At 45.2% G+C, this 12,633-nt stretch overlaps 1 protein-coding gene across 1 annotated transcript in view; it reads right to left on the bottom strand.

The window, feature by feature from the left end:
• Positions 1–12,633, bottom strand: part of Mthfd1l (methylenetetrahydrofolate dehydrogenase (NADP+ dependent) 1 like) — a 192,095-nt gene that overhangs the window by 49,774 nt on the left and 129,688 nt on the right. Inside the window, exons 24-25 of the mRNA XM_015497975.2 lie at positions 8,900–9,007; positions 6,412–6,564 (exon numbers count right to left, since the gene is read on the bottom strand). Coding sequence (XP_015353461.2) covers positions 6,412–6,564; positions 8,900–9,007 — 261 coding nt within the window. The remainder of the gene's footprint in view (positions 1–6,411; positions 6,565–8,899; positions 9,008–12,633) is intronic.

The raw sequence follows: 12,633 nt of genomic DNA, 5'->3' as shown, positions 1-12,633 counted from the left end.
GAAGGAAGGAACTGCACAGACATAAGCAGAGCAGCGCAGGCCCCCAGGCCCCAGAGCCCTACCACTGCTCCCCGCCTCCCGCCTCGCCTCCGGGCCTCCTGCATTTCTTTGCTCACCTGTCTGTGAGAAAGAAGCAGTCTGTCTCTCTGCAGTTACACACCCTGATCTCTGTCCTGTGTGGCACCAACTGCCATAAAAATGCTAATTGTGAGATTGTTCACCCGAGACCGAGATTGCTATCCTAAGCACCCATTATAGCATAACTTTATGTCCCATCTTGGTCAATAAAAAAAAGTTTATGCCCTAAGTTCTTCCAGGGCTTCACTCTTTGCCACAACATGAAGTAAAACAGTCACACCGAAAACTAAGTTCAAACGGATAAATGGCTAAGAATTCGAACTTGGCCAGATACCTCTTTTTGCCAACTGTCTTGAAATGAGTCATTGTTTAAAGAATGCCTGGTGAGAAGAAGTGGTTCCCTCATCCTCTCTCCACCCTAAAACAGTACATAAGCAGCATCCTGGGACCCATTCACATGGAGAAAAAAATCCTGAACTTCCTTTGCAGAATTTGGGTTGAACAAACATGAGACAGAGCAAGAAGAACCACGAGCAGGAGTACAGTTCTCATAGGTGCATTCTAGCTCTTTGTCTTTTCTTTGGTCGCAACTCTTCAGTCATGGAAACACAGTACGACAGCAGGGATGGGCAGGTGACAGGATGGACAGGTGACAGAAGGGCCTGATCTGTACATGCATGTGTTCTGAGTCCCTCGCAACTGTTTGGCTCCAGTAGTATACTTCCCCCGAGAACTTGGAGTTTATCGTCTCCCCACTGACTGTACTCTCTGATAGCTGCCCAATGTGGTGATGTGGACTATACAGAAAAGCAAAGAGGAAGAAAAGCTGCTCATCGTATCACTGTCCCACGCTAAGGTTTTGATGTCATCTCCCTGGTCTTTTCCTGCATGGAATGTAATTTACTTTCCCACAACATCACTCCATATACTTTGCTTCCCTGTGAGTGGTTTTAGGTCATGAAATTTATGTCAGATGATGAAACAGGCTTTGTAAAGTATGAAAACTTAAAGACCATATCAAAACAGTGTAGCCAGAAAACCAAGACCACCTACTACATATTTTTGGCATGAGATTGTTTTTTGAGAAGTTTTATAAACTATTAGGTTTATGGAGCTCTATAAACCATCAGCTTTGAGAGGATTTTGGAAACATACCATAATAGGGTAATTTGTAGAATAGAAGACTAGAGAACCTTAAAAAATGATGTGTTCTTTCCTCCCTCCTCCTAAGATCCATCTCTGGTCAACTATTGGTTATAAAAGGATATTCTAAGCGGTATTGTGCTGGTCAAGAATCTGGTGCTATTTTGTAGTTTTCAGTAATAAGTTGGAAAAAATATACCAGAAAAATATTACACAAAAGAGGCAAGAGGACATGAGAAGCTTACTAGGAATGAAGAAAGATGTTTTAGGAAGGAAAACTCAGCGACCTTAAAGCAAATATAGAAAACACTAGAAGGATGTGAGAATGGTAGCCAAGGCCTCAGATACCCCTGAGCTGAGGAGTACAGGAAACTTCCAGTTTCCATGCAGAAGCCCTGGGAAGGGAAATGGATTCATGAAGCTGCTGATGGTAACTACTGTTCATGTAGGTTACCATCAGTGTTAGATTGTGTTGACCAAGGCCAACTTAAGCATTAACTAACTGGTTATACAGAATGTCAAGCAATAGTTCAAGGTAGAAAAACACGTGACCTGTAAGTAAAGATGGAAAGTGAAAGTAAATATTTAGCAAGTTGAACCTGGAGGGTAAAGTTGGGCCCTCCGGTACTTCTGCATGTGATCTCCCCACACCAGCCACTCTGAAGACGTTTCTCCTTCAAGGAAGGACTTGCTTATGTTGGGATTCTTCCCTTATAGACCTACAGGGTTTTATGGCCTTGCCTGCCTGAGGTACCTGACAACGACTTGCTGAGGAAAAGAATGAATGGGTGAACATCAGAGAAGAACGGAGAGCCTTTCTGGGTTTCAGGTCCCCGTGGGGACTTTCCTTCTGGAGTGGGTAGACAGATATGCATCACAAGGGCGCTCTACTCAGCACATGTTGAAATGATTAAGTGTAATAGTGATTCACTCTGCTCGGATTTTCCCACCTGAAGAAGCCAGTCCCCCCAAGGTCCCCATTCCTCTTCCCCTTGGTCATCTCAGCAGGAAATTACTATCCCGTCTCTCACACGGGTGATGAAGAGCAGAGGCATTTTGGCAGCCAGCAGCAGGGCCCAGAGTGGGGCTGAAGAAAAGTAAATACCGGTCCTTATTAGGAGATCCTGGCTTCCTGCTCTGTCATAGAAAGTAGCCCTCTCAGCCACCGCCTCCCAGTGCCGGTTTCCTGACTTCCAGGAACCACTGGGTCAGGCCCCGCTTCCTTCCTTCTCTTTACACTGATTGTTTCAAGAGGATTTCACCACAGTGCACTGATGCTCACCGTGTCCCTGTGTGTGGCCACAAGAGGAACGCCGGGGCACTGTGACGTGTGATAATGGCACAGAGGGCTCCTCCAGGGCCATTCCACACATTCATTTTCTAACTAGTCATAAGTCAGAGAGTGACATCAGGAGCAGGCAGCCGTCCTGGTGTGCAGGCAAGAGCCATGGTTGATAGAATTCTCATTTCCTAGAACAGCTGAGGTCTTTACCTGGCAATGGATATGCTGGTGTCAAGAGGGGCACAAAGAGATTCATATGTTTGTTTAGTGGCTCCGAAGATTTTATATTACATTTTGATTTTTATTTAATGATTATTAAGTGCTCAGGAAGCAAATAAGGTATCAATCAAATTCACAATCTTTTAGGCAGACCATGTGCTTGGGATTTCACTTCTGCCCCCTCTACCAGCTGTGAGCTGCCTGAAGCAGAGACAGCATCTTTATGTTGGGGCTCCCTGAGCGCAGGGCCTTCTGCACACTGGCTGAATGAATGAACTCACTAGGTGAACTACTGTGGGATTCTGAATCTCACATGGTGAGTCAGGACAGATTGTGAATCAGGCTAACTTTCGCTTGGAGGATGTCCCCGTGTCCTTCTCTCTTTGGGCACCCTTGTCTTTCCTACTGGTCCAGACCCTCTGGGCCTGTTCTGCAGATTGTCCTCCTAGTCCTGAGCAAAGGCCTGCACCAACTGAAGCCCAGGAGTGGCAAGCCATCACCATGGCCACTCAAAGGCATAAAAAGCAGGATCTTCTCAATAAATCATGGCATTTGCAGGTGAATGGATGAAACTAGAGAACATCATGCTAACTGAAATAAGCCAATCCCCAAAATCAAAAGTTGGATGTTTTCTCTGATAAGTGGATGATAATCCATAGTGAGGTGGGGGGATAAGGAAGAATGAAGGAAGTTGGGTTTGTATAGAGAGGAGTGAGGGGAAGGGAGGGGTGAGGCTGTGGGGATGGGAGGGATGGTAGAAGGAGACAGACATTATTACCCTATATACATGTCTGATTACACTACTGGAGTGACTGCACCATGTATAGCCAGAGGAATGAGAAGTTGTGCTACATTTGCATACAATGTGTCAAAATGCATCCTACGGTCATGTATAACTAATTAGAATGAAAAAATTAATTCACTAAACCCAAACAACAAAACAAACAAAAAAGCAGGCTTTTCTCAATATTCACTTTTTTTTTTTTTTGAGATGGGGCCTCACTGTGTTGCCCAAGCTGGCCTTGAACCCCTTCAGAGATTCTCCTGCTTCATTCTCCTGGGTAGATGAGACCGCATGTGCAAGCCCCTGCACCAGGCCTGTTTTTATTAATAAAGATCTACTTATTTACAATAAAATTCACCCTTTTTAGGTGTGTCCGTCGGTCGAGTTTGGCCAAATGCACAGTCATAGAACTACCACCATCACAATTAAAATTGGGGAATTTTTATCATCCCCAAATGCTCATTCATAAGCCTTTGTAATTAATCCCCTTTCCCCAATACCCCAATCCTAGCAATCGCTGACCTGACTGTACACCTCAAATGTCATCCAGTCCTGACTTTATTCAAAGCTTTCTCCCTTCAGTGACCCTGTTGCTATCCTTCCCTCCATCTGCAAACTCAGGTGCCTGGCTCTGGTGCCCCTGAACTTTCTGGGGATGTCTCTGCGTCCTTCCCACTCCCTGCAAACTTCCTGCTACTCGGCCTGCTCCAGGGTTGGTGTTTTCCAGGACTCCTTCCTTTAGCCTGTCCTTCTTGCACTCCCACTAGCCTTGCTCCTTCTCTTACCTAAGGACACTGTCCTCTGTGTTTCTAAAACTTACAAGGTCGGGCTGGGGTGTAGGTCAGTGGTAAAGTGCTTGCCTCACTTGCACAAGGCCCCGAGTTTGGTTCCTTGCATTATAAACCCCCACAAAAAGCCACAAGGTCACCTTCCTGTTCCTTTCTTCAGAGTGCGGTGTCTGTATTTCTAATGGAGCCACATATTTTACATCTCCTTTTAACCCTTCAAACTCTCTGCCCAAGCTGGACTCATCCCTGGCCCTGTCAGACTGCCTTCTTCCTGGATCCTGTACATGCCCGGTGGTACTGCCATACAGAGCCACCAAAATGGAACGGTCCCTTTGCCCTGTCCCCACTGCAGACAGCTGCCTTTAAAACACGCCTCAGCCTCACCTCCACTCTGCACATCTACCTCTGCACTGCACTTCCGACCCCCACTGCCTTGGTCCGCAGCTGACTTAACTTGCCTCCCTGGGTCTTGATCTTTCTCTAAACTTTCTCCCCATCGCTGCCAGTGCAATCTTCCAAAATTACAAATCAGACTACGTTCTTCTTCTAATTAAGAAAACCCCACCTTCTGAGAGCTCCCCAGTGTGCTCAGTATGAAGGTCAAGTCCCCTGAGGTGGGTGTTTGACATCCTTACCAACTGGGTCCCATGCTGCCAGCCCACCCCACTTCTCAGCCTCCCTGTCACCTCCTGCCCCATCAACGCCAGGGCCTTGCACCATCTCAGGCAGGGACACTGTGTACTTCTGTGCCTTTGAGTTGAAACCCACGGCTTCTCCAGCTCTGAGGTTGAGCCCTTTATGGACATTGGCCATCTCCTCTCTCTTCCCCTCCTCTGGGTAGAGCCTTGGCTTCCCCTGGCTTTGAGGGCATCCAGACACCAGAACAGCACACTCTAGATGTCTCTGTCCTGGTCAAACCTCTGCTGCTCGTACCCACCCCTCTCAGAATCCCTGTGCCTCTTGTGTGGGAAGAATTCTGTACTTTTTGACCATCCACTGATTTCCTGCAAAACAGAGCCCTATGGTTGATTGCAAAAAGGCTGTTAGGATGATTTCTGTCTGGGCTCAGGTCAGTCTGTAACAATGACGACGGTAACAATAATGAGTTAGAATGGTTTTTTTGTTTCCCGCCTCATCTAGGAGCATTGCATGTGAGATGATGTCAAACGTAGGCCACTGATGGAGCCAAGGGAGGGCCCGCCTTGTGTGGCTAGAGGGAAGCCCACCATGGTGGATTTTAAGTGCTGTGATAAGCTGTTATTTCTCTGCTCATCTCCTGTCTTCTCCCCACCGACAGCCTGAAATATCATACTGATCACACTAGAGCAATGCAGATTACTATGTCAAAAATGAGAACTCAGGTGACCTGTTAATGTTCTTAGCCAGAGCTGCTCAGGTGATGTGCCCAGGAGGGAGGCCGAGGTGAGGCTCTGGTCTCCCAGCTCTTGGAGTGTCTGGGTTGACTTTGTCCAAGTCCAGCATGAGCAGCCTCTTCACTTCTGCTTTATTATTTTGAGTGTCGTGATGCAAAAGATTGAGAAGCACTGTTCTCGGCTATTCCACCGGTCACACAGCAGACAGAATTCTTCCATGTCTGCTCTTCCCTGTCCCAGGAGAATCCGTTTTATGATTCTTTTTGCATGGTATTGGGGATTGAACATTCAGCCATTTTACCACTGAGCTACATTCCCAGCTTTTTAAAATTAAAAAAAAAAATTCTGAGATAGGATTATGCTAAGTTGCTGAAGCTGACCTTGAACTTGTGATCCTCCTGTCTTAGCCTCCCAAGTTGCTGGGATTACAGGTGTGTGCCACCGGCCTGGTTCCAGTTTTATGATTCTATAGACCATGGACACCTGCTCTGAGAAAAGAAAAGCCCAAACTACAATAGCAGAGGAGGGTTTTTGTTTGTTTTTGTGGTGCTATGGGTTGAACTGGGCAAGTGCTCTACCACTGAGATACGCTCCCATCCCTCTTTCTTTTTTGTTTTGGTAGAGAAGTAGCAAAAACTATCCATCACTCCCTAACACACCATTTCTAGAGAGCTGGCCGAGCACAGGGACTTTAGGCTTCGAGGTAATACTGATCCATCGGGGTTTGTGGAGACTGTGACTCACCGTTCCCACCAAAGGGTAAATAAACCCAGCGCCTATGCTGGCCCGGACGTCGCTGATAGGTAGAATGAAATCCCTCGGCACGCCTTTCTTTTCAGGTTGGTGAGACAGAGAAAGGTGGGTCTTGGCCATGCAGATGGGCAAATTCCCAAAACCCTGTAAGAAAGGAAAGGAAACATGTTCATTTGTATAAATGTTGGTCTCCTGGAACTTGCTGAATTTGCCGTCTATACAATCTCTATAGCAATACTGGCTCAGACCCCAGCGCACCAGGAGCTGCTGTTCCTACGTGTTCATGGAGCAAGAGGCTGAAGGTGAGAGCTCATCCCGGGTGCCAGTATTTGGTAGGTTGGGGGTCTACTGTTTATTTTGGAAATTTTCTTGAAGAGAAGGTAGCAGTAGGCTCCTGTGTGGGGGAAAGCCAGGCTATTTTTAGGCACAGCAGGGGCAGCAGCAGCTGCAGAAAGCACTTTCCAAGGCTATTAATATCCAGGACCCAGAAAGGTAATCTGGAGAGGGGCTCCCTAATGAGTCTCTCAGTCCCATCCTTCACTCAGTCTCAATCTGTCAGGAAGCAAAGGACCCTTTGTGCTGGTTTATGAATCAAGGCCATTTGATCTGCGATTACATTATAGGAACTAAGATGAGGTCACTTTTTTAAGGCTCTTATTTTTAAGGACCAAAGCCCATGCCTGACCCAAGTTCCAAAGGTGAAAGGGCAGGAAGTCATGTGTGGTGTCTCACAAAAAGGACAGTGTCTCCAAAGCCTGCTTGTGATTAAATGGCACACAGTGTTCCTTCGAGACTTTGCTAATTAATTGCAACCACATACTTGACACGTAACTTTTAAGGAATATTCCCTTGGTAGACAGAGATAAAAGGAATGCAATCCTCAGAGGTAACCCACATAGGAGTTCTTATGATTTGGCCTCAAACTATTTGGAACATTTCAGAGTATTATCAGTTGCAGCGGGTGGGGAATTCTCTTTTTGAAAGCCCTATTCATATACTACAAAGAATTTTGCTGAGGAAATATCACAACTGCTCTTCAGAAATGGTGCCCATAATTTTGGACCTTGAAGATCAAACATTGAAATAATGTCTATGAACTGATAAAGATTCGCCCATTTAAAGATTTGCCAATGGAAATATTTTTTAAAAAATGTCATACCATTACCATATTAGTTCCTTAAAAAAAAGATATTTTAAAACTTAAAAAAAAAAAGATTAGACTCAATATTAGAATAAATGATAGTCCTAAGTAACATTATTAAAAAATCATGGGGATAAAACGCTCACAGTTCATGACAATGACCTTATTTTACTAAGTTCATTGCATACAAATGGAAATTTCATCACAGAACAACACCATGTGCAGAGCAGTGTTTGGGAATCATTTTTTAGAAGTTAAGAGCACACATGGAAACTTCCAAAAGAAACGAGTTGCTGACATCCTACCAAACCTGGGAGAATACCATGGTCAGCACGGGCGGTATTTAACAAAATAACAAATATGGTTTATAAATAGTTCGGGAATTAAAAAAAAAAAAAGGTTAATGTCATTTTTTTTTTTTTTGGAACCAGGTATTGAACCCAGATGTGCTTAACTACTGAGCCATATCCCCAGCTCTTTTTTATACTTTATTTAGAGACAGGGTCTCACTGAGCAGCTTAGTGCCTTGGTTTTGCTGAGGCTGGCTTTGAACTTGCCATCCTCCTGCTTCAGCCTCTCAAGCTGCTGGGATTAGAGACGTGCGCTAGGGCTCCCAGCTTGATGTCACTCTTAATGAAGCTCTTTGGCCAGTAAGCTTGTAAAGCACTCTAACTTCCATCTTGTCATGCCAACCTGGATGGGGCCATTCGAGGCACATGGTCCTTTTGGTCATGATGGCGGAACATCCTGCAGTGCAGTGGACTGCTCTTGCCTATCCACAGAGGATGAGACAGTGGCTCGTGCTCTGGATTACGGCCACCTTTACGGTCACTTGCAAATTTACTTTTGTCATTTTCCAGAGGTAGATGATGATGGATCTTTGAAATTGGTGAGCAATCCCGGCAATAGACCAACAAACTACTCACATGGAAGGGAATCCCGAATGTTCCCATCTTCACACACTGCTCTCCTATTTGCTTCACCGGGCAGCATGCTCATGTGAAGAGGAAGCACTAGAACCGTCTACATCAGACTCCACAGCTACTCAACAGAGCACTGGTTGGATGTTTCTGCAGAGTAGGGGGACTACGGGCCACGTATCGCATACAAAGGTGACACCACCCACGACAGACACATTTAGAGTCTCAAGTCAATGATGCACATGTCAGAGGACATATGCCCTCAGCATGAGGTAGCCAGTGCTCTACCCAACGACGGTACTTCAACCTTGGCTGATTCGTTCAGCTGGCGAGGCTGACACCTCCAGTCTTCAAGCCAAGGGAGTATTTCAAGAACCCCAGGTGTATTTCTTTTTTCCCCTACAAGTACAATTCTTACCTGTTGAGTGTAACGATCTACTTTGGATTGTGCCTCAGGAGAGAGTTCGATATCCTTGGCTCCATACACGGCCTGGGCAATGGTTCTTATCTTTTGCACAATTGGAAGCTGGAGAGACACAGAGACAACAAAGTTGTAGACTTCTCTTTCCTTTTATTGGCACTGGGGATCGAACCCAGGGGTGCTCCACTACTGAGGTGCATCCCAGCACTTGCATCTTTTGTTTTGAGATAGGATCTCTCTAAGTGGCTAAGGCTGGCCTTGAACGTGTGATTCTCCTGCTTCAGTTTCCTGAGCTGCTGGGATCACAGGAACGTGCCATAGCGCCTGGCCAAAGTTGTTAACTTTAATCTGGTTGAAGAAGGAAGAGAAAGCGTGGTGAGGTTTTTGATATTTGCTTAAAATTCCCTGTGAGAGTCCCTCCTCAGCAACAGTGGCATTCAGCACAGACTCTCTTTTCACTTCAATCACTCTTATTTATTTATTTATTTCTCCTTCAATTACTCTTAAACCACTGAATGTTCAGGGCAGAAGTCAACTGGCAAAAAAGAAGCCTCAGATGTTCAGCCAATTTTGTGTGCTTATCTAGTTGACCATTTTCTTCCACTGGAGAGTTTTGAAAATGTAGTTTATACTCTGCTTTTTAATGGTCTTATATATCAGAACAAGAGTCTCTTAACTCAATAGTTAACGCACATTTTAAAGAGGTTCTGGCTAGGCATAGAGGCACACACCTGTAATTCCAACAATGTGGGAGGCACAAGTTGAAGGCCAGCCTCAGCAACTTTGCAAGACCCTGTCTCAAAAAATTAAAAGGGCTTAGGATATGGCTCAGTGATAGAGCAGCTTTGGTTCAATCCCTAGTACCAAAACAAAACAAAACAAAACAAAACAAAAACCCATAACAAAACAAAATACTGGTTCATAGAAGAAGAGTTTCTCTCTTTCTCTCTCTCTCTCTCTGTGTATGTGTGTGTGTGTGTGTGTGTGTGTGTGTGTGTGAGAGAGAGAGAGAGAGAGAGAGAAGAGAGGAAGAGCAGGAAAAGACTATTTTAATATAGATATCAATGTGATTGAACATTTGATTGGAAAATCAGAGATGAATCTATTATCACATGAGCAAATTATGAGAAATCCTGCAGCATGATAAGAATATGCAAAAAGACCAGATACTGGTAAATAGAATGTGCTCGGGGAGATGGTGTCCACAGTGAGAGATGGAAGACCTAGGTGCAGATTGCTGTGAGACACCAAAATTGGTCTTACAGAACAAGATTGGTTCATTAAGAAGGGAATATGCTGCAGACAAGGTGATTCTTAAAGAAAAGCATTTGACAAAATTGTTCATAATTTTACTGTGGGTAGAAAATACAGCAGCATGGTGCAGTTAGTGGCTTCCCTGTTTGGTGAATGATTCTTGAGCTGAGCACTGGGGGATGATTGGTGTCACCCACGCAGCAGAAGCCTGTGGCATGCTTTGGGGACTTTCCTTGGCAAGGGCCCATGGTACATTTGTATGAATAACTTTGAAACAGGGCACAGAGTTATCCAACAAGATAAAACTTAGGAAGCTGCCTCACTGGGCCGTGGCCTGTCCACTCTGGGAGAATTCAGCATAAGCTGAACTGGTGCCAGGAATGTGGTACAAAGAACCACTGTGTGAGCGTAAAGTTGAGGCTGGGCTAAAGGTCAACCTCAAGGGCAATGTCTTTCTTTTTCTTTTTTTTTTGGTACTGGGGACCAAACCGAGGGATACTTTACCATTGTGCTACATCCCCAGCCATTTTGCACTTTTTATTTCTTATCTTGAGACAGGGGCTCACCAAGTTGCCCAGGCTAGCTTTGAACTTGTGACCACCTGCCTCAGCTTCCAGAGGAGCTTACAGTTGTGAGTGCTACCATGCCCGAGCTCCAGAGCAATTTCTAATGTAGAAGGGTCAATGTTCATACTAGCTCAATGCTGTTAGACATCATCTCTTGTTTACCTAAAGAAGGGATATAGCACAGCCCTGGAGCACCTAGGAGGGCCTCAATATATATTTGGACAAATAAATGATGATTTCCAAATTTCCTGTTTATTAAGCATGGGTTCCACGTGGGCCCTGCCTAAATTTGGCTAACTCATAGAACCTCTCTGAACTCATTTCTTCATCATTAAGATACGAATGTGAGCCAGGCACGGCGGGACATACTCATAATTCCAGCTCCTCGGGAGGCTGAGGAAGGAGGACCACGTGTTCAAGACCAGCAATTTACTGAAAAACTGTATCAAAATAAAATAAAAAGGGCTAGGAACAGCTCAGTCCTGGTGCTCTTGCCTAGCAAGTGCCAGGCCCTGTGTACAAACCCCAGTGGTAGAAAAAAATTAAAAATATAAGGATGTAAATATTGTACATCACTTTACTGCATACACGGAAGCAAGGGAGAGAAAGCACACGGCAAATGTGCTGTACAGGCTTTCAGTAATATTATTATTCAGTGAGGCAGTGGGGTGGAGAGAAAGAAAGGTTTCCTCTGAAGTTCACCGACATAGATACTGCTATTCATAACACACTTCATGAAAAGAATTCACTCTTTACTGTGCTATGATTATGATTTGATAACAAGGAGTGTGATTTTTCTATTAATAATTAAGGAAAAATTCACAACTGGACGCCTTGTGAAGGATTTAGTGAGTTTTTACTCTTATTTTTAAACATGAAAACATCCTAAGGAATGCATCTATTTTAAAATATTTTAATTTTAATAACACACACACAACATATAATTTACCACCTTAACCACTCTGAGTGCGCAGTTCAGGGGTGTTGAGCACATTCACATCTTGATACAATCCGCCCCAGAACTCTCTTCATCTAGCAAAACTGAAACTCCACCCATTGAACAGCCACTCTGAACCCTACCCCAGGCCCTGGTAACCACCATTCTGCTGTCTGCCTCTGGGAATCTGGCAGCTCTAGGTCCCTCCTACAAGTGGAATCACACGGGTCCGCCTGTATCTGGCTTGCCTCTGAGCACAGTGCCCTGCAGGAGCACCCGGGGCACCATGTCAGAACTGCACTCCTTGAGGGTGACCGTGCTCTGGTGCATGCACTTGGCTTGTCCATTCACCATCTGTGAATGATGCTGCTGAGAGCATGGGTTTACGAATATCCCTTTGAGCCCCAGCTTCTAACCCTGTCAAGGAAATGTGCATCTTTGGTCAACAAAGTTATTTCCTTTCTCCTGTTTACTAGAAAGCGTTTTGAGGAGGTTCCAGGCGGAATTTACGGAGTTGCTGTTTTAGTCTCTTTAGGAAAACTGCAGCCACCTACACACAACAGAGGATCTAAACAAGATGGTACTGGGACGACAGGAAGAGGCCAGCCGTGGAAGCGAACCCTGTGTCTCCTGCTCGCTCTCGCTGCCCTGCCGAGCTCTGTGTCCAGCAGGCACTGGTGTCTAGCCCTGGCAGTGGCACTTCTGCTACCCGAACCTCAGCTTCACCTTCCCTGGAGAAGAGGAAGGTGGTTCCTGGGGGCTTTAACATGTCCAGTACCATCCCCTGAGACCCTGAGAGAATGTGCCATCTGTACCCCGAGCTTGGGTCATAAGACCCTGTGTTGAATAAATAAAGTGCTTCAACTCACAAAGGAAGGAAGCCTACGTCCAAGGCTCCCCAGGGATTCCGATGATGGTGTTTCTTTTTCACTCATATGTATAAGTAAATAAATAAAAATATCAGTTAACTTATC

The sequence above is a fragment of the Marmota marmota genome, unplaced genomic scaffold, assembly GCF_001458135.2.
Source record: "Marmota marmota marmota unplaced genomic scaffold, marMar, whole genome shotgun sequence".
NCBI lineage: Eukaryota > Metazoa > Chordata > Mammalia > Rodentia > Sciuridae > Marmota > Marmota marmota.
The sequence above is the reverse complement of the archived record's forward strand: the minus strand, read 5'-3'. Positions and strand labels throughout refer to the sequence as shown.